This window comes from Chelonoidis abingdonii, chromosome 7 (assembly GCF_003597395.2).
Source record: "Chelonoidis abingdonii isolate Lonesome George chromosome 7, CheloAbing_2.0, whole genome shotgun sequence".
NCBI classification, from domain to species: Eukaryota; Metazoa; Chordata; order Testudines; family Testudinidae; genus Chelonoidis; species Chelonoidis abingdonii.
The window spans coordinates 39,825,010-39,844,417 of record NC_133775.1 but is presented as its reverse complement, the minus strand read 5'-3'; the positions used below and the strand labels follow the sequence as shown (position 1 = coordinate 39,844,417).

The following is a 19,408-nucleotide window of genomic DNA, read 5'->3' as shown; positions in this document are numbered from 1 at the left end:
AGAAAGTTCATAATGACGGAAATTATTGTAATTGGTATTTAATAGCATTAAGATCTAAAAGTTTCTGATTAGAGGTTGGGGGAGTTAGTTATTTTGGTTTTGGGTGTATCCCTCTCCCCTTTAATCCATATGTGCTGTAAGAAAAATGTCCATGTTAAATTTCCTAGTAATTTTTCACTGAACAAAAACTTTAGCCACTCTATCTGCCATGAAGTCTAGTGGCTAGAGGTTAGAAACTGCTATTGTCTATTCTTAGGAAGCCATTTGTGCTATACTAAGGAGACAATGTTACAAACATATATCATAGTATTACAAGTACTGGGCCCTAATGATGGAGAGTTTTGAGTGTGCAAGAAATGTAAGATAGGATCCATTAAATATATCCCAAGGACGAAAATTTTATTAACATTGTCTTTTGAGGTGCTCATGATAACTGAAACATAAAAGCATAGGCTTACATTCTCAAAAGGAGTGGCACCTAACTGAGTGAGGTCTGATTTTTCAGAGGTAATTGGTTTCAGTAATTGGTTTCAGTAATTAATTATACTAATAACCATACTCTCCAAGTGATCTCTTATTTATTATTCTCAGTTTAGCTGAAAGTCTGAATATAATTCTGCTCAGCCAGTTTCAGCTTAATGAAAGTTTTCACCTTTACCCTTGTATTGTTATTATAAATATATAATGGCACATTGTGTTGTGCCATTATATATTTTGTATTCTTGTTATATTCTTTTCCAGAGGAACAAAATACCAGAATTTGAATGTCTAACTTGGCTGTCAAAGGCAGCGACCTGTTGTACTACTCCAACCTTTTAAATATTCGATATTTGTATTGACTAGACATTCAACTTCAGTTTGACAGTTTGCCAGGAGGCTAAAACAGATTGCCAGCTAATTAAATTAAAGAGTAATTGAAATGTCAAAATAATACCGTCTTTCGGAATTTTGATTGACTAAAATTTTGGTATAGTACGTCATTCCTGAGACACAAAAATGTGTCAGTTTGCCTGTCCTTGATACCCTCACATTGCTCCTATTAATACTAGTGGGAATTATGTGGCAAATCAAAGGGGAAATAAGCTCAAAAATGGTGCAATTTCCTTCTTTTATTGCAATTTCCTTCTTTTATTGCAATGTGAATTCATTCTTGTAACAAGAGATTTAACAGGTGTAAGTAGTGCCAATAAAATCAAAAGAATCGTTATAGTTACAGTGATCACAAAATCTTCACTTCCTTTAGTGACGTGAGAAGATGCTGTAACTAAGAAGTTAATTTTAAAGTGAAATACTAAACGTAGTAAGTCCTGTAATTCTACCCATTGAAATTTCTTAGGGCTTGATCCTGTTCTCAGTGAAATTAGTGACAGTGCTCCTATTTACTTCAATGGCAGCAAAACTGGGCTCACACATTAAAATCTTTGGGCCAGAGAAAATTTTTAATATGTGTTTTAAATTGCTATAAGCTTATGGTGCTGTATGCATAGTTTTTAATAATAATAAAATAATAAACTATCCACTCACCCCTCTCCATCCCACTTTAATTCAAAAATTTCTGGACTTATATAGTAAATGGAAGTTCCCTCATGAGTAAAAACTATAAATCAGAACAACAGAAGGAACTCCTGCTACTCTAAATGCATTTGTAGTAATAACATTTTGATATGTAATTTTAAAATGCAGTTTTCTAATGCTTAAAATAGCTAAAATAGCTATGTATAAAATATACTGCCAACACCTAAGGATTTTCTCTGGAGTTAATTCCCAGCTGAAAAAACATTCATCAAGGTAGTGTTAAAATGGGGGGCTGCATATTAATTTATAAGCAAATATTATTCAAATACTATAATCATTATAAAACATGCTTAAAAGGCAGGAAATTCAGAGGTAAATTTCCTTAAATTTAACTCTGGCCTTGCATCCCTGATCCATCTCCACCTCATGATCAGAGACAGGATCACCATTACAGCAACTTTAAAACTTTTCACATTGTTTGTTGCATCTTTTAATATGAATGAAAATGTAATAAATTTCACACACACACATACATCAGCATATTTCAGTGCCTGTGATAAATCTGGCACCTCTGACCCTCAATATCTCTGTTGCCTTTGACATGTCACCGATCCACTTTCTCTTGCTTGGGCTTCCATTACACTCTTCCCTGATTTCCTTTCTACCATTAACAGAAGATGGTGCTGAAGTAATCTGCCTTCTCTTCTATCTTGTGATATTCCCCAGGGTTCTAACCTTGGTCTCCTCATTTTCCCCCTTTTGCTTTCCCCCGGGTGATCTCATCTGCTCCCAAGACCTCTGTTATCTTTGTTCTGGCAACTGTCAAACCTATATCTCCATCACTTTTTCTCCGTCTTCTATCCAGGCTTGCATCTCCTTCTCTCTCATGGAAATCCTGCTGTTTCCTTAAATTATCAATGGCATTATAACACATCTACATGAACATCATCTGAAAAGGATAAACCCACATGCCTTCCATAAAAGAAACATCTCTAATCTGCTAGGATTCTTTCAGGGAATCTACATGTTAGTGTCTGAACAAGAGCCTGTTGCCATAATGTATTGACTTATTTTAACAAACTCCCTAGCAAAAGATATTATGTGTATTATAGTTATAGTATGAGAGATAAATAGCCATTATGGATTAGAAATGGCTAAGAGACAAACATTCAATAAATGGGGATAAATGATCAATTTTCAACATGGCAAACATTTAAGTATGGGATGTCTGAGACAGAGAAAGAATGATGTGGTTGCAAAATTTGCAGATGGCGTACAATTATTTAAGTTAGTTAAAGCCAGAGAATAATTTGAGGAAGTTCAGAGATATCTAACAAAACTAATTGATTGGACAGTGAAAAATCACTAAAGACAAATGCACGTTGGCCAATATAATTTGAACCTCTCATATCATTGTTGGAGTTTAAATTTAACTCTAACCACTTAGGGGAAAAAAGACCTAGACATTACTGTGGACAGATCAATGAAAATGTCTGCTCAGAGTGCAGTGGCAGTCAAAAAAAGGAAATTAAATATTAGTATTTATAAAAATTAAATAGAAAATCGGTGAATATATAAAGTCACTATTTCAGTGCCATATCCTCACCTCTAACTGTGTGATCAGTCCTGGTCATCTTTTCTCAAGAAAAATATAGGAGTTTTGTATCATATATAGGGAAAGACGGGTCTCAGGAGATTTGTTTCCAATCTTTTAAAAATGAATTTTGTATTTTCAATGGAAATTGAATATTCTCTTTTACATTTTATTCAATGAATTTGCTAGACTTTCACAATACACTAGTAATGGATCTGAAACTAATATAAATAAGAATTTTAAAGTCATTTTATTAATCAGTTCAAAATATTGTATTAAAGAGTGTTGGGGACTGAACTCCTTTAAGCTGCTCTAATGCCCATTTGACTGCTTTTTGCAGGATTTGAAGGAAAAGATGGATGAGCTGTTGCCATTGATCCCAGTTCTGGAACAGTACAAAACTGATGCCAAGTTAATCACCCAGTTCAAGGAAGAAATTAGGAATCTGTCAGCAGTTCTCACTGGGATTCAGGAAGAAATTGGTGCCTATGACTATGAGGAACTACACCAGAGGGTGCTCAGTTTAGATACCAGACTTCGAGACTGCATGAAAAAACTCAGTAAGTTAACCATTTCATGCCAGATTTTGTCCCTAGGTTATATATTTTAGAGCTTTGATGTAGAAACATAAAATCCCCTATTTTTCAGGTCTTTGACACACTGGGACAGATTCTGATCTCTATTACACTAATGTGTATCAAGAGTGACTTCACTGAAGTCAACTGTTACTCTAGATTTCCACCAGTATAATTTAAATTAGAATCTGACCCATTATTAATAGAAAGGGTTAAGATGCAGAATTATAAGGGATGGCAACTTGGAAATCCTAAAGACAGGGGTCTTAGGACTGAATTGCTCATGAGCTTGTTAATGGGATACAAAGATTGTTTCCTCTCTCACACTAGTTTTGATATAACTCAGGCCAGGATTGCCTCCAGGTGCTTTTTAGTGGCCAGTGTGATATATGTTGGCGGTCTCTGTCCAGTGTCCAAAGGAGAGCTATCCACATGACAAAAACCATCATCACAATTTAATTCTTGGTTTGAAGTTTACAAATGGCCAGTTCAGCAAATGACGTCTCAGACTGTATTACTTTCAGTAATAATAGGTTAGGTGTGATCCACTGAAATTAGAACTGTTCCTACCTACTTTAGCAGAAGTAAGATATTGGCGAAAGCACAGCTTTGGGTTTGTTTCCAGCAATGCCATAACCTTCCTGTGTGACTCTGGGAAAGTCTCGGTTTTGGATACCCAATCGTTGGCTTCAGTGGATGCTTAGGGAAATTAGAGACTAGTTGTCTAATATTGGGCACCCAAAATTAGAGGCCTTTTTTGAAAATGTCATCCTGAACAGGGGATAATTAATACTTCTGTACCTCAGAGGTATGTTCTGAGGACTTAAAGGCCCTAGCCTGCTCCAATTAAAGTAACTGACAAGACACTTTGAGATGCTTGGCTGGAAGGTACTGTTTAGGAGCCAAGAATTATTATTTATTGAAAGTCTTTGCCTTCCACTTCTCTCCGTCTGACCCTTTTTATGAGAACTAAAAAAATCACTATGAACAAAAATTAAACACTAAAAAAATAGAACTCGGGCTTATGATAGGTTTCTCAATGATCAAATCTTGGGTATGTACTTTCATAGGCGGTGGGTGCATCTGAAATATGAAAGAGGTGTTGCCTATTGCAGAAGATGTACATTTTTGAAGTAATGGAAAAAGACCAAAAAAAAGTAATCTAGACTCGGTTAACCTCTTAAATTATTTATTTTCAGCTTCTTTTTACATGGGACTAGCACATCTGTGGTGGGCAAAAGTACATGAAAGATTTCCTCAAACAGAAATCTCTTATGAGTCAATTCTCCCCTACAATACATACATATAATAGCATGTTATTACATTGACAGAACATATACATGTGCAGTCAAGGGGAAATAAATGCTTTACTATGCAGCAGCAAGCAAGAAATTTGGTCTAAATAGTGACTTTTCTTGATAGTTACTGTTCTGAAGCAATATTAAGGAGAAAAAAGTTGGCATTCCATATTTTTCAGTCATCTTGTTTTCATATTTTGTGGTGAATATCTGTAATATAAATCAACGAATTGACTGCACCATGGGAGGTATGCTGAATCTCACAATCATCCTTGTTATAGTTACCGTATATAGTCAATCATAAGCCAGCTTGTTTATAAGCCGACCCCACCCCCCAAGATAGACAAGTAAAAATTGAAAATTTTTATGACCTGTTCATAAGCCGACCCTATAATTCAGGGGTCAGCAAACTTTGGCTCCCAGGCCATCAGGATAAGCTGCTGGCGGGCTGAGATGGTTTATTTATGTCGAGTGCCTGCAGGCACAGAGGTAAACCTAAGTAAACAACGTGTCCCGGCACGCCAGCTGCTTACCCTGACGGGCCGGGACAGCAAATGATGGGGAAATTTTGTAGGGGAGAAGCTGGGAGTCGGGGAGTAACCCCTCTGACCACCCCCCACATTACCCCACCCCTAGCCCAGGATCCTCACATTCTCCCCATCCCATCCCTTCCCACTTTATCTGAGGAGAGCCAGAGGAGGATGTCTCTGGCCTGGCTGGAGCTACTTCAGCAGGCTGGGCAGCGCGGCCACAGCCTGCTCTGGGGGGCAGGGCCGAGTGGCACGGCTGCAGCCTGCCAGCCCCAGAACAGTAGCTGCTTTGGAGGCTGTGGGGAGAGCAGCATGGCCAGAAGCGGAGAGACTCTGGCCCCACCTCTTTCCTTCTGGCTGTGCTGCCTCTCCTTGCGCCCTCTGTTAGGGGGGAAGGGCTGTGTCCTACCTTTCCCTCTCTATACCCGTTCATAAACCAACCCCCTTCTCTGGTGCTTCCCTTTTTTACTAAAAATATTTGGCTTATGAACGAGTATATACGATATGTAGTCTTTCCTATAGGTTCTTCCCACACCTTTTATTTCCCTTTTAATTGTTTTCCTAGGTCAAATCCCTTCTCTTAACTCTCTTCCCATGAGTTCTTCCCTAACAGACAATTCTTCCTTTCTTTTTTTCTTGACCAATAAAAAGAAGTCTCTGGGGCCTATTTTTTTTATATTGGCAATTTAAGGGGGGAGAAGTTCTATAAAATAAAAGTAGCAAATACACCATCACCACATTGAAATAAACATCATACCCTGCTCCTAGTATATGTATGCAAGTTGGATGAAACTTCACTATAGGATCAGAAACCTCCCTCATATCCATGCACATGTATTCTTTCTCTCTCTGTCTCTCAGAAATTCATCTCCAGATTGATTCTGAATCCAGACTCTGCAACTCAGTTATCTCCCTATATAGATACAATTATATGATTTCCCCAAGGCTCTTTTTCTCTCTCTACTCACTGCCAGGATCCCATCTCTTTCTCTGTTTTTAGAGTTCTTTCTCATTTTCCGCCCCACCCCCCTAGACTTGTCTCTGCACCCCTCTGCCTTCTACAGCCATGTAACAATCACATATTCTCCCAGTCCAGAGGCAACTACATTTTGAGCCTCAAGAGTGTGACGATGCCAGACAATAACACTAGTAAGACTTTACCATTCTAAAATTTTCATATTAGGGCCTATGATTTGCCTGCATGCTAAGGAGTTTAAAGCAGGTTATGGCTAACTACTGAAAGGACTTCAGCCTTCTTAAATCCTAATGCAGAATTGTCTTTGCTCTTATTCTCAGAGATCCAGGTGCTCAGTAATGGCTGGGAAAAGGATAGCACAGGTCAGGTGGTTTTTGTGCTCCCCTAATCCTGGACTGACTGTGTTCCTGGCAAGTTCCCACCTGCAGGTTAGAGCAGCCTGAAATCAGCTTAAAATTAATCTTGCTGTATATAGCCCCAAGAGGCCAATACTGTATCTGGGATCAGGGGGCATAAGGAAACTCCAGCTACCACCCATTTCACCCCAGTTGTGCCCAATGCACTGAAGGGCTATGCCTGCTCTACACCACTGGAGGATCCCTCTGCACTGGGGTAATCCAGCTGTGGCTGTCCATGCCATGTTTAGGGCCAGAATCCTATGGCAGTGTAGGACAGAACAGCAACACTGCTCCCAGGATCTGGGCTTGAATCATTACAGAGTTTTTGTTGAGTCTTGCAGTATAGCTATCTAACCAGCATGTGTAATGACTTGTTTTCCCTCTTCTTTTCCCTAGCAGGTGTTTTCCAGTAATATAACTGTTATATTATGCATTATTTATACAGTTTTAGCCACTTAAAAGTAATCTTCCATCTGCATTGGCAACTCTTGCAACATTCATTAACATATAGTGAGCAGTCATTTTACTTTCACTGAGATTTAATGATTTCCAAAGCCATTGTGATGAGTGAAACTTGTTCCTTCTCCTTATAATAGGAAAATGTCACTTTGCAGCAGTTGATAAATGTGGCCTACATTTTCAGAAGTGTGCATGCAGTTTAGCATATGCATGACTTCTGCGCGTAAATTTGGTTGTCTGCATATAAAAGGGTGTGTGTGCTTGCATGCATTTGTGTGTGCAAATCCTCAGCTGGCACTCATGCAAGTCAGATACACACAAGAAAATGTAGGCCTTATTATACTGCATATAATGTGCTGTACATCTGGACAATTTTCATTCTAGTAATACACTACTTTCCTGCGATTTATCACCTTCATTTAATCAGCTACTGTGCATTAATGCTATTTAGTAGTAACAGATTTTTAAAAATAATATGGTCAGCCTAGTAAATCAATATTCTCTCAGACAACAGTTGCCTATGAAATATGAAAGAAACTATTAAACTAGACATATGCTAGATTCATTTCTAGCTTTCTTATACAGGAAGGTCAAGGCAAAATTTGATATTGATATTTTTGCTTGGGGCCTGGAAAGTGCAATACCATATTCAACAAAGAAATGCCATCATATTGATCGCAAAAGAGATGGTAGCGTTAGCAAGGGAGTCTTTTATTGATAATAGTGATTTTTTGTATGGCACCATTCCTGTAGCTTCTGAGGAGCTTTACAAACACTAAGCTGTACAGCATTCTGTGAGGGAGGTAAGAATTATTTTCCCCATTTTATAGATGAGGAAACCATAACACAAAGAGGTAAGTGACTATGCCAAAGATTACACAAGGAGTCAGTGACAGCTCGAGACAGAACCGAGGAGTTTCAACTCCTAGTGGCAGTCTTTAGCCACTAGACCACCATATTCCCTGGTTTGGCGCTAAGTAGGATAATGGATACATAAATTCTAAGTAAAGGGTGAGCTCAGTCTCTAGCTCTTCATTTTACAATAACAAATTTTATCCTAAGGAAGGATGCAAAAGAAGTAAAGCATCTGGAAACTGCTTGTGCACACACGGAAAAGTGGACTCACTTCCCTCTACCCTGTTTTTTACCCATAATAATTCAAGTCAGTGTTTAGTATCTAAATAAATACCTGAAATGCTCTGCATATAAAAGCCAGATTGACTGTGTTTGAGACAGAAAAAGGAAAACTTCATAACTAGGTACTAGCAGAGCTCAATAGGTAAATGTTTGCTAATTAACCAGGAAAACTTCCATTCTGTCCTTGTACTAAATTTATTCGGTTCATTTTCTTTCAGCAATGCATCTAAAAATTAATCTTACTTAAAAAAAAAACTACTTGTATGATCATTACAGTGGGGTTGTTTTGGTTTGTGGTGTATAATAAAACTTGTAATCTTCAGAGTAAACTCTAGTCATCACAGAGACTATGGGAATATATTAGCACTGGCTACCCATTCCTATGTGTACCTCAAAATAGCCACATGCTCACTGGGTCTTCCTAGCCTCCCCCATAAGTTCCAGTGACATATAGAGTAGGTGCTGGCAGTGTCTCAGCCCCCTACAGATAGTTCTGGAAAGCATTCTGCTTTCCAGGGTTCCCTAGCATGCAGGGATAGTGCATCTGCTTCTAAACTACTTCATGGGTAGTATATGCTCCTCATCCTGTACCCTGATCATCTTCTTAAACCACTGTAAATCATGAGCAGCTGTATTGAAGTCCATGGATTAACAGTAGTACAAGAAGGGAATCAGGCTACAAACACCCATGAGATGGTGCACTGTACTTCTTATACAATCACATTTAGTGGATAAACATTAAAAGGCTTGGCTGTTCAGTTAGGATAACCATTGGGATTTTCAAATGCACTCATTATGGGCCTTGCTGCTTCCACTGAAATCAATTAAAATTTTTACAGTGGAAGCAGATTTAGACCAATACTCAGTGTTTTAGAAAAATCTTATCCTGAAAATCTGCTGGTATCTAAACCTATCTGGATATCTTTTTTCTGGAAAAAGGACTGCAAATCTATCAAACAGGCCCTCACGAGAATGTTCTAAAATTTTCTCTTTTTTGCTAGGCTGGAAGTACACAAGACCTTCCTTTCTCACTATCATCTGGTATTTCTGCTTATGAGGTATATTATAGTCAAAAGGTTATGTGCTATGACAAGAGTTATTTCTACATTGTCACACTTTTCTTCTTACAGAAAAAAAAGGAGTTTTGGCCCTGAAAAATAATCTGTGGGCTGTTTACATTTCTTAGCCACCACTACTGTTGTAGAAAACTCATGTGGCAGATTATTTCTTTGCTTCACTGATCTTTCCCAGCTATATTTCTGAATTCACAACTATATCACAAACAGGCACAGGCACTAGATAAATCTGTGATGCAAACAATCCTGTATTATGGTATTACTATTAGTCACTTAAAAGATAGTAACAAGATGTTTCCAATTAACACCAAGATTCAGTAAAACAATTAACATGAATGTCTAATATAGTTGTACTTGCTAATATCCGCCATTCATGTCAGAGTTCATCAAAGAACATAACAGGGGATAATTCCATCATTTCTCCTTTTGTCACTCAGCTGCCAGCATGTCTGCCTTCCAGGTCTGTTTTTAGAGAATTCACTTTCTATCTTGTTTCCAAAGGGAACAAGAAACTGACTATCCAGAAAGCATCTAATGAGTTGGACCAAGAGCTTTTCTTTTTTAATTTATTTTTACTTCAAGAGAAGGAGAGCCATGACATTTTCCCCATTTTATGTTGGGTTTTTTTCACCAGCTCTTTATGTCCTTTTTTAATCTGGTCACTTTCTAACTTTAAAACAGGATCTAGAAATTTTACCAGCTGCTGTAACTGAAACCCCTGTGTCATGGTATCTTTCCCCAGTCTGAACCTTAGAGTCCAAACAAATGGGGTACCAGCATGAATTTCTCTAAGCTTAATGACCAGCTTAGATCTGATAAGCTGCCACCAGTCAGGACTTGGAGTGCCTGATAAACTCTGGTCTCCCCAGAACTTTCCCTAGGGACCCCCAAGACCCAGACCCCCTGGATCTTAATACAAGGAAAGTAAACTCTTTCCCTCACTAGTGCCTCTCCTAGGCTTTCCCTCCCCGGGTTACCCTGGAAGATCACTGGGATTCAACTCCTTGAATCTTAAAACAGGGAGGATGTCCCTTCCCCCCCTGCCTTCCCCTCACCAGAGGCAATACAGATTCAAGCTCCGTGAATCTAAAACACAAGGAAATTCACCTTCCTCCCCCTCCTCTCTCCTCCACCAAGTCCTGGTGAGTACAGACTCAATACCTCAGCCTTAACCAGAGGAAAAAATCAATTAGGTATTTAAAAGAAAAGTTTTAATAAAAGAAAGAAGAATAAGATAATCACTGTGAATCAAGATGGATATTACAGGGTCTTTCAGCTTATAGAAACTGGAGAAAAAGCCTCCTCCAGCAGAAATACAATTTAAAATACTTCCAGCAAACACATTAAAACTCTACCAGCCAGATACCATTTGAATAAAAAACCAATTAAAAAGACTAAACACCTTTCTACTTGCACTTACTACTTGAATAGAAAATTGACCTGTAGTACGTCCGGTCACTCTCAGATCCCAGAGAGAACCACAGACAAAAACACACAAAGAGAGACTTCTCTCCACCAAGATTTGAAAGTATCTTGTCTCCTGATTGGTTCTCTGGTCAGGTGTTGCAGGTCACTGTTTGTTAACCCTTTATAGGTGAAAGAGACATTAGCCCTTAGCTATCTGTTTATGATGCCCTGTTTTGGCTTCATGGGGTCCAATTAGATTTCTAATCAGAGAAGATCAGCCTTATGCAAAAATGGGAGTTTTATTTTCTCTTTTCCCCTGCCCACTATCACTCTGTACCACCACCTCCCACACACAAAGCAATCTTGTTGATAAAAATGACCAGACTTTTCAAATTAAAACTGAAGATACCTTTTTAAATATTGCCACAAATGAGGGATGCATGCATACATTGAACTGCGGGGGAATCTGCTGAGTTTTGAAAGGAGGGCAGGACTGAAGACACATATCACCGCACTCCATGAGTGAAAGTCTCAGCTGGGAAGAGGTTGTGCTGAGAGAGCTTGTTCTAAGGGATGTAGGAGGATTGGGAACATTAGTCATTGGAGGTGGGCATGGATTGCTCCTCCTGTCTCCCTCCAAATCACAGAGGGGAATAGTCCAGTCTACACTGTGCACTAGTATTAGAGCAATTACATTAGGAAGCCAACGGACCCACAATGCGCCACTGGGGGCCATACCAGAAACTGGATCCAAAGTAAACTTTAAAGTGGAGATGGAATGTGGTGGGTATAAGATGGGGTAGCCTTAGTTAGTTCTAAATAGCACAGACTGATTCATCAAGCTCCCCATGCAAGGAGAGAGAAGCTTTGAGGCGTCTGTTACCAATAAAAAGGAAAGGGAAAGCCAAGAACTGCAACAGAGAGAGGAGAAAGTGGAGGCAACATTCTTTTTTGAGGTGCTGTCCCCACTGGATTATATGAAACCAGAGTTTTGTCTCTTTTTAAATTCATCCCTCTTCTTCATCTTTGATTAGCCCTCCATGGGTTTTGAAAGATAATTATCCAACTGTTATTGTAAATTCTAGAGCTAAATTTCAGGGATAATTTTGTATACTTCTGTATCTTCCTGAATTAAATTTTCCTTTTTCTTTTTAAAATATCCTTTGTTTTAGGACTCCAAATTTTTTTAAAATGGAAAACGTGTATTTTAATTCTAATTTTAACACAATACTTGAATGATACTAATTATGTACCCAACAAATTCTTACATTATTCAGTTTGTATTTTTCCATTAGTTAAAAAAACAGCAAGTAAATGTAAATGAGTTGTGGTGATTAATTTCATTCTAATTTCTTTCAGTGCACTGTATGTTTTCCACTAATTTGATTCTCAAATCATAATTGTTATAGTACTTTCCAAATGGTTTCTGACTTCTCCACGTATATATCCTTCACAAATGAGTTCGCTGACATGCTATTTTAAATGAGGGTAAAACTTGGCCTGATTGGGATCACAATGGAGATTTGTAAAGCATACCAGAATAGTAGCATTCAGGCTATATGTGACACTGGAAGCAGTTCTGTAAAAAAAGTCCCTGAAGAGATAGTTAATTAAATACTATAAGCAACTGGGGGGGAGGGGAGAGAACAGAATTTTAAAAGTGTTGTCTTCTACGTGTTTAATCCAGTATGTCTTCAAAAGATCCTGCAACTTGAGTTTGAGATACACAGATGCTTGCTTGTGTGGATCAGCATTAACAGTCAACTAATAAATTAGGTCTCTTTTAAAAAGAGGGCCTTCATAGTAAAAACAAAACCTGTTTCACTAGCCTCGGATTGAATTCCTTTTGGTGATAACTCAGAAACTACCTGAACAATAGCCCCATTATAACTGGCTGAAATAGGAACATATAATACAGGGCATTCTTTGTCTGTTGTTATAAATTACAAAATGAAATCATGATGTGACCTGCTCCTTTGAATAATATACCTTAGCTTTTAAAGGGTTATATTCTATTTGTCTCTTACCTTTCCTGGCTAGATTGTGTCATGTGCAATAGCAGTTATATCAGAATGAATTATTTATATCTAAAATAGTTTTTTTAAAAAAATCATGAAATGTTTCAATATTTACATTCAGCTGGAATATCATTTTTTCCCAAACTTGAAGGTTACTTATTCATCTACACCATTCTATGATATTAAGTCTTTTGGCAATATAAATTTAGAATAAATTCCCTGTGAGCTTTGTTGGTAATAGGCATGTTATTAATGTCCCCTAAAATATAGATTTTTGGATTATTAGGAAGGTCAGCACTCAAGATCAAATTGACTCTCATTATTTCATCCCAGACAGTCTAACAACGGACAGCATGGTGGATTAGATGTCCATTGATGCGGTGACAGTTCCAGAATAATTCTTATTTTTACTTTCTTCATTTATGGTGTTTTTTGCTGATCACTTTGCTCATAAACCTATGGTGGTTTTACACATTCGAGTCTATCTCTGTAACTGTTATCTATGGCATATTGGAGTTAATTATATTATAACTTAGATTATTATTCCAGATGCTCCTATGGAGTTGAGTTGTGTGGGGAGAAATTAGAAAATAACAATCTGTGAATTGTCGCATAAACTGACAGCAGGAATCAATCAGGTCTTTCTGTAGGGGCACGTGAATGGGATTTTAGATCTGCCATTTTCAGTTCTCTAAAGGTACATCCAGACTACCCACCATATCGGCAGGTAGCGATCGATTTATCGGGGATCGATATATCGCGTCTCATCTAGACGCGATATATCTATCCCCGAACGTGCTCCCTGTCGACTCTGGAACTCCACCAGAGCGAGCAGCGGTAGCGGAGGTGGCAGGGGAGCCGCAGACGTCGATCCCACGTGGTGAGGACGGGAGGTAAGGCAGAATAAGATACTTCAACTTCAGCTACTGTATTCCCGTAGTTGAAGTTGCGTATCTTACATTGACACCTCCTCCTAGTGTAGACCAGGCCTAAGAATGGAATCCACTCCACTTCCCTGAATTGAGTTGCACATGGTATTGGGGAGACTGATAACAATGGGATTAATTCACATTAGTAGGCACTAATGCCAGTAACATTTGCAGGATAGAGCTGTTAGTGCTTAGACAATTCATTCTAAGACAGGAGGAGCTCAAACAGCTTCTTTTTCAATCATGTAAATTGAATGTAATTTTGTAATGTAGATGTAGATGTAAATTGAATATAATTTTGAAGAAAGTCGATTCAAAATCTTTAAATTTATGAAAATTTGGATTATGCAATACTGGGAATCTGCAGTAGAATTTTTTAATTTTCCTTTTCTCCTTCTGACGTGTCAAGTTGTTAAGGAAGGGATAGATTTGTCAAATCCATTTGGAGACAACACTAGCTTCTGGTTTTTCTAGTCTGGTGGGGGAGATATTTTAATATATTTTATCTTATTTTGTTTGACCCCAGAAGATAATAAAGATTCTGAAACATTTTTATAACTTTTCTAAAAAATCCCTGTCTCCCTTTTCAGTGGAGAAAATGTAAACTACCACTGTTCATATGCTGAGGATCAAGAGCTATTTTCAATCAGCCCCCATACATCCTGAAATCATTCTGTGGTTTATAGCAATTAGTCTTGTTCACTAGACAACTCTTTGACATCCGTCAGAATATGGTCAGGTTATGTAAAAATTGTTTGTGGCTTTCATAAGAGTACATTTGTTTTTCCAATTTCAGCATGTGGCAAATTGATGAAAATTACAGGCCCCGTTACAGTCAAGACCTCTGGAACCCGATTTGGAGCCTGGATGACAGATCCTTTAGCATCAAAAAAGAATAATCGAGTACGTTGCAGCATTGAATATCTTTCTGTTCTTCTGATATTTTATTTGCATTTTTAATTTTTACAAGGAGATAATTTCCCTACATGAGATTTTACCAGTTAGCATTTATTTCTTATATTCCCTGCATTTTCAAATTATATCTTTTGGAGTACTTCAGGGAAAAAAAGGTTAACCCATTCTCCTTAAAAATATAATTCTATCATATTGCATATTTTCATTAGTTATAAACTGCTTGTTTTGGGGAGGATGCATACTAGTCTGTATTCTGTATACAAATACACATTATTTTCTTTCTTTTCATTATAGTTTCTTCAGTGGACATCTTCTAAGGACCCAATCCTGTAAACAGTTATTCATGAGTAGCTTTACTCATGTAGGTAATCTCACTGATGTCAATGAGCTTCCTACATGTGTAAACTAACATGCTTGCAGAGTTAGGCCCTCAGTGTGGTTTATCCAGGTCTTTACCTGATAAAGCCAATATTAAAAAATCTATGCACTTGAGTATGCTTGATTTCAGTCAGAGCTAGTTGAAATAAGGTAAGTCCATGTCACAAAAATTATCAACAAAATTTCACTTTGGGGGAAGTTTTCCAAATTTTCAGCAAAAAGAAATTTTTTGTTTGTTTTTATTTTTTATTTTTTATTTCTTTTACTTTCTTTTCCCTCTGCCCTTTATCAGGGGCAAAAGGGGAAAAAAGGTGAGGAGTGAAATAAAGTAATAAGGTGTGGAAGATAAAATTGCAGAGAAAGGTGATGGGGAACCAAATAGTGGAAAAATCGGTAAGATACAAAAAAAACAACAACAACCCAGAAAACACATTTTCAAGGAAAATTCTCATTCCTGAAAATATGCCATTTTTCAAGTAAAGTTTCAACTGAAAAATTCCAACCAGTTCTAATTCTGGGTGTGACTCAAAAGTTCGAGTCACACTCAATTTTCCTTCCATCTTTGGGATTTTCACAATCTGGGCACATCATTAACAATACTAATGACCCCTTGAGCCAGAGGACCAAGCTATGAGAACACTCTCAAAGCAAACTTCTCTGATGCTGGCAGACGTTGTTGTGAAAGCAGCCTCAGAGAGACTATTGAGTAGGTTCTGATCCAAAATGCTAGTGTTACTAATGTCTTTGAAGTAGAATAAATATACACACACATGCTGCGCTTCTGTAGGTTTTATGAGCAAGTCTAGTAACTTATAATGCCATAGGATTTCTGGAACATATTTTAAAATGTTCTCAGAATAAAGCATGATCAGCTAAGGATTCTGTTTCAGTAGTTTACAGCCTATTCTTTATTTTTCTTTCAGGTCTGGTACATGGACAGTTATACTAACAATAAAATTGTCCGTGAATACAAATCAATCACAGACTTTGTCAGTGGGGCTGAATCAAGAACATACAATCTTCCGTTCAAATGGGCAGGAACCAATCATGTTGTCTACAATGGCTCCCTCTATTTCAACAAGTATCAGAGTAACATAATCATCAAATACAGCTTTGACACAGGACGGGTGCTTGCACAGCGTAGCCTGGAGTATGCTGGCTTTCACAATGTGTATCCCTACACTTGGGGTGGCTTCTCAGATATTGACCTGATGGCAGATGAAATTGGGCTGTGGGCCATATATGCTACCAACCAGAATGCAGGCAACATTGTTATCAGCCAGCTAAACCAGGATACGTTAGAAGTGATGAAGAGCTGGAGTACAGGCTATCCAAAGAGAAGTGCAGGGGAATCCTTCATGATCTGTGGAACTTTGTATGTTACCAACTCACATTTAACAGGAGCCAAGGTCTACTATTCTTATTCCACGAAAACCTCCACTTATGAGTATACAGACATTCCTTTCCATAATCAGTACTTTCATATATCCATGCTTGACTACAATGCAAGAGATAGAGCTCTCTATGCCTGGAACAATGGACATCAGGTCCTGTTCAATGTCACCCTTTTCCACATTATTAAGACTGAAGATGACACATAAACTTGTCTCTCACCTCCACTCCCTGCACACGCACACTTCAAAAGTGTCATTTGTGATAAACTCTAAAACATCCTTTTGGATTTCTTTTCATTTAAGTTCTTTTTCATTAAAAAATGAAAGCATTTTCTACTGTGCAATGTGTTCCAAATATGGCTGAGCCTGTCAAAAATGACCTGTTGGAAATACGAGCATCCTAACTCTTGAAAAAACAAGGCCTCCCATGACCTTGTCATGAAACGCACTAAAGAGGGTTTAAGTGGCTAAAGATGGTTTTAAAAAGATTATGATCTGCCTTATATTAGAGTCAGAGACTAATGGTGGCTTAAATGCATGAATGTCTTTTTTCACCTTATGTCTTTTTTAATCTGTCTATTGCTCAACATCAGGAAATATTTTGGTAGCAATCTGAAGCATAATGCACATTATTCTTATTTATTCCAAGAGAAAGATTTTAGGGATTTGATTTACTTTGAAAAAATGTATATGATTCATTTTGCCATCACACCATTTCTGATGCGGTGCTGTACAGTATGTTTTGAACTCACTTGCAGTTTATCGACTATATGTATTTCTACCATTGTAACCACCATTGTGCAATTGTATCTCTTCACTTCCGTGAAAGTAAACTAAGTACTATTTTTTATAAAATATATTGAAGTTTAGTCACAGTTCTAAACAGGGGTCAATTTAAAATGTTATCAAACACATGACAGTGGGTCCCCAACTTTTGGCTGGTAGATGCACACATGCTAGCAAATAAGCACTATCAGCCTGTATCCTCATATGCCAGTCTCTGTTCCCACTATCAATTGTCTTGCTCATTTTCTCTCTCCTGCCATTTTCTACCTTTTCTTCCTCCCAACCATTTTCTTTCTGATGTATTTTTCACTCTCTAATTTTGGGTGTTATTTTCCTCTCATGTTCTGTAGCTCTCCCTATCTGTAGCAGAAAGCTACATACTGCTTTCTGTAACCTGTCTGTGGGTTCCTCCTTTGGGGGCAGGCTCTCAAGGCTTACATGAATACTGCAGGATAAGAGGAGACTTACTTAGGACTGTAGGTGGGCTGCTGCCTCAGCCTGCACTCCTATATGTGCGAGCTGCTCATCTGGGTGGCTGTAATAGAGGCCACTGTAGAAGGGAGGTGGCTTTCCTGGATCTGCCAGCTTCATTACCTACATTAACAGGAGCACATTTCCACTGGGGGAAGGCTTGTCTGGGCATATAGCAGCTCAAAAAAAGCAGCAGCAAAGTGGTCAGGCATGACATCTGGTATCCATCATGATAGTTTCCCTGAAAATGCCAACTATAACATTAAGCATGAACTCTCCTGTTACTGAGAGGTACATACATTAGTAGATGCTGTCCTGGTCTATTGATTTAAATGGGAAATATATTGCATGGCTAAACAAACTGCAACAGATATTTAGCAAAAATTTTAGCTATTGACTGAAATAGTATTGCTGCCTCTGATCAAAAACTAATTCTCTTGAAAGGAAGTTTTTTGTGAAATCTGTGATTTTTACTAATATTACCAGTTTCAAAATTTTGAGGGTGGGATGAGGTTGTTTGTAGAGGATTTATTTACTTATTTTTGCAACTGACATGGTATAAAAGAAAAAAATGCTATATAACATGAAGAATGATACAGAATTATTTTACGTTACCATGACGCATATCACAGATTATGAAAGCCACAAGTCTGCAGTACAGAACACAAAGGCTCTGTTCCCCAAAAATGTGTTTAGAATAAACACCTTTTTCAAATCCTTTTAACCAGAAAATGGAAAATGATGAAGTGGAGGGACTCACAAATCTTTTTTATGAAAAATTTGTTCTTTTGTCAAAAAATTAAAAATTTCCTTTTTAACAGATCTATTTTGAAGCTATTTCATTTGTTAATTCTACCTCCAACATACCAATTGAGATCAGTTTGTCTATTTCCAAATGTGTTAACTTCTTAAAGTATATTTGGTCTCGAAGCGTGTCTGTTGTGCAATATGTAAGCACAGAAAGAATGGAATAATAGTGTGCCTTTTTTTCTGACTAATTGGAAAAAAAATTCTCATGAGGTGTAAAGAGTTGAGATAAAAAACATGTTTGCCAATAGATGAAAGAGGAAGACTGCTGCCCAGCCACCATTTTTTTCCCCTCCTCTTGCTGGAATAGCAATCACAACTCTTCAATATCAGTTACTCTGAGTGTTGGGGTCACAGTAAATACAGATTTCATAGCCCCTCCCCTAACCCACCTCCAACATAATCTTCCACACCAGCCTGTGTGAGGCTGTCATGGAGATCATCTCTGGTACATATAAAGGGTGGGCAGTACATATGGTCAAAAATGTATTTCACTTCTATGAAAATGATTTTGGCTGAGTTCTTCAGGTTTTTTCCAAAAAAATAAAGCCAAAATAGTTTTGGTGTCTGTTAAACTGAAAATTGAAACATTCTTGGTTCTCAGCTGTTGAAAACTGTAGAGAAAAAAAACAGCTTTTGTTTCCCCACAAAACCTACCCAAATGTAAACACAAATGGAAATTTTCTCATAAAAATTGCTGTTCACTCCAAAAAACCCTTTTGGTCAAAAAGTGTTTGGTCAAAAA

General features: G+C 37.8%; 1 protein-coding gene across 1 annotated transcript in view; it reads left to right on the top strand.

Moving 5' to 3' along the window:
• OLFM3 (olfactomedin 3) overlaps positions 1 to 18,605 on the top strand; it is a 120,350-nt gene extending 101,745 nt beyond the window's left edge. The window contains exons 4-6 of the mRNA XM_032797068.1: positions 3,450 to 3,669; positions 14,709 to 14,815; positions 16,129 to 18,605. Of these exons, the coding sequence (XP_032652959.1) occupies positions 3,450 to 3,669; positions 14,709 to 14,815; positions 16,129 to 16,806 (1,005 nt within the window). The 3' untranslated portion in view covers positions 16,807 to 18,605. The remainder of the gene's footprint in view (positions 1 to 3,449; positions 3,670 to 14,708; positions 14,816 to 16,128) is intronic.
• Positions 18,606 to 19,408: the final 803 nt, after the last annotated feature.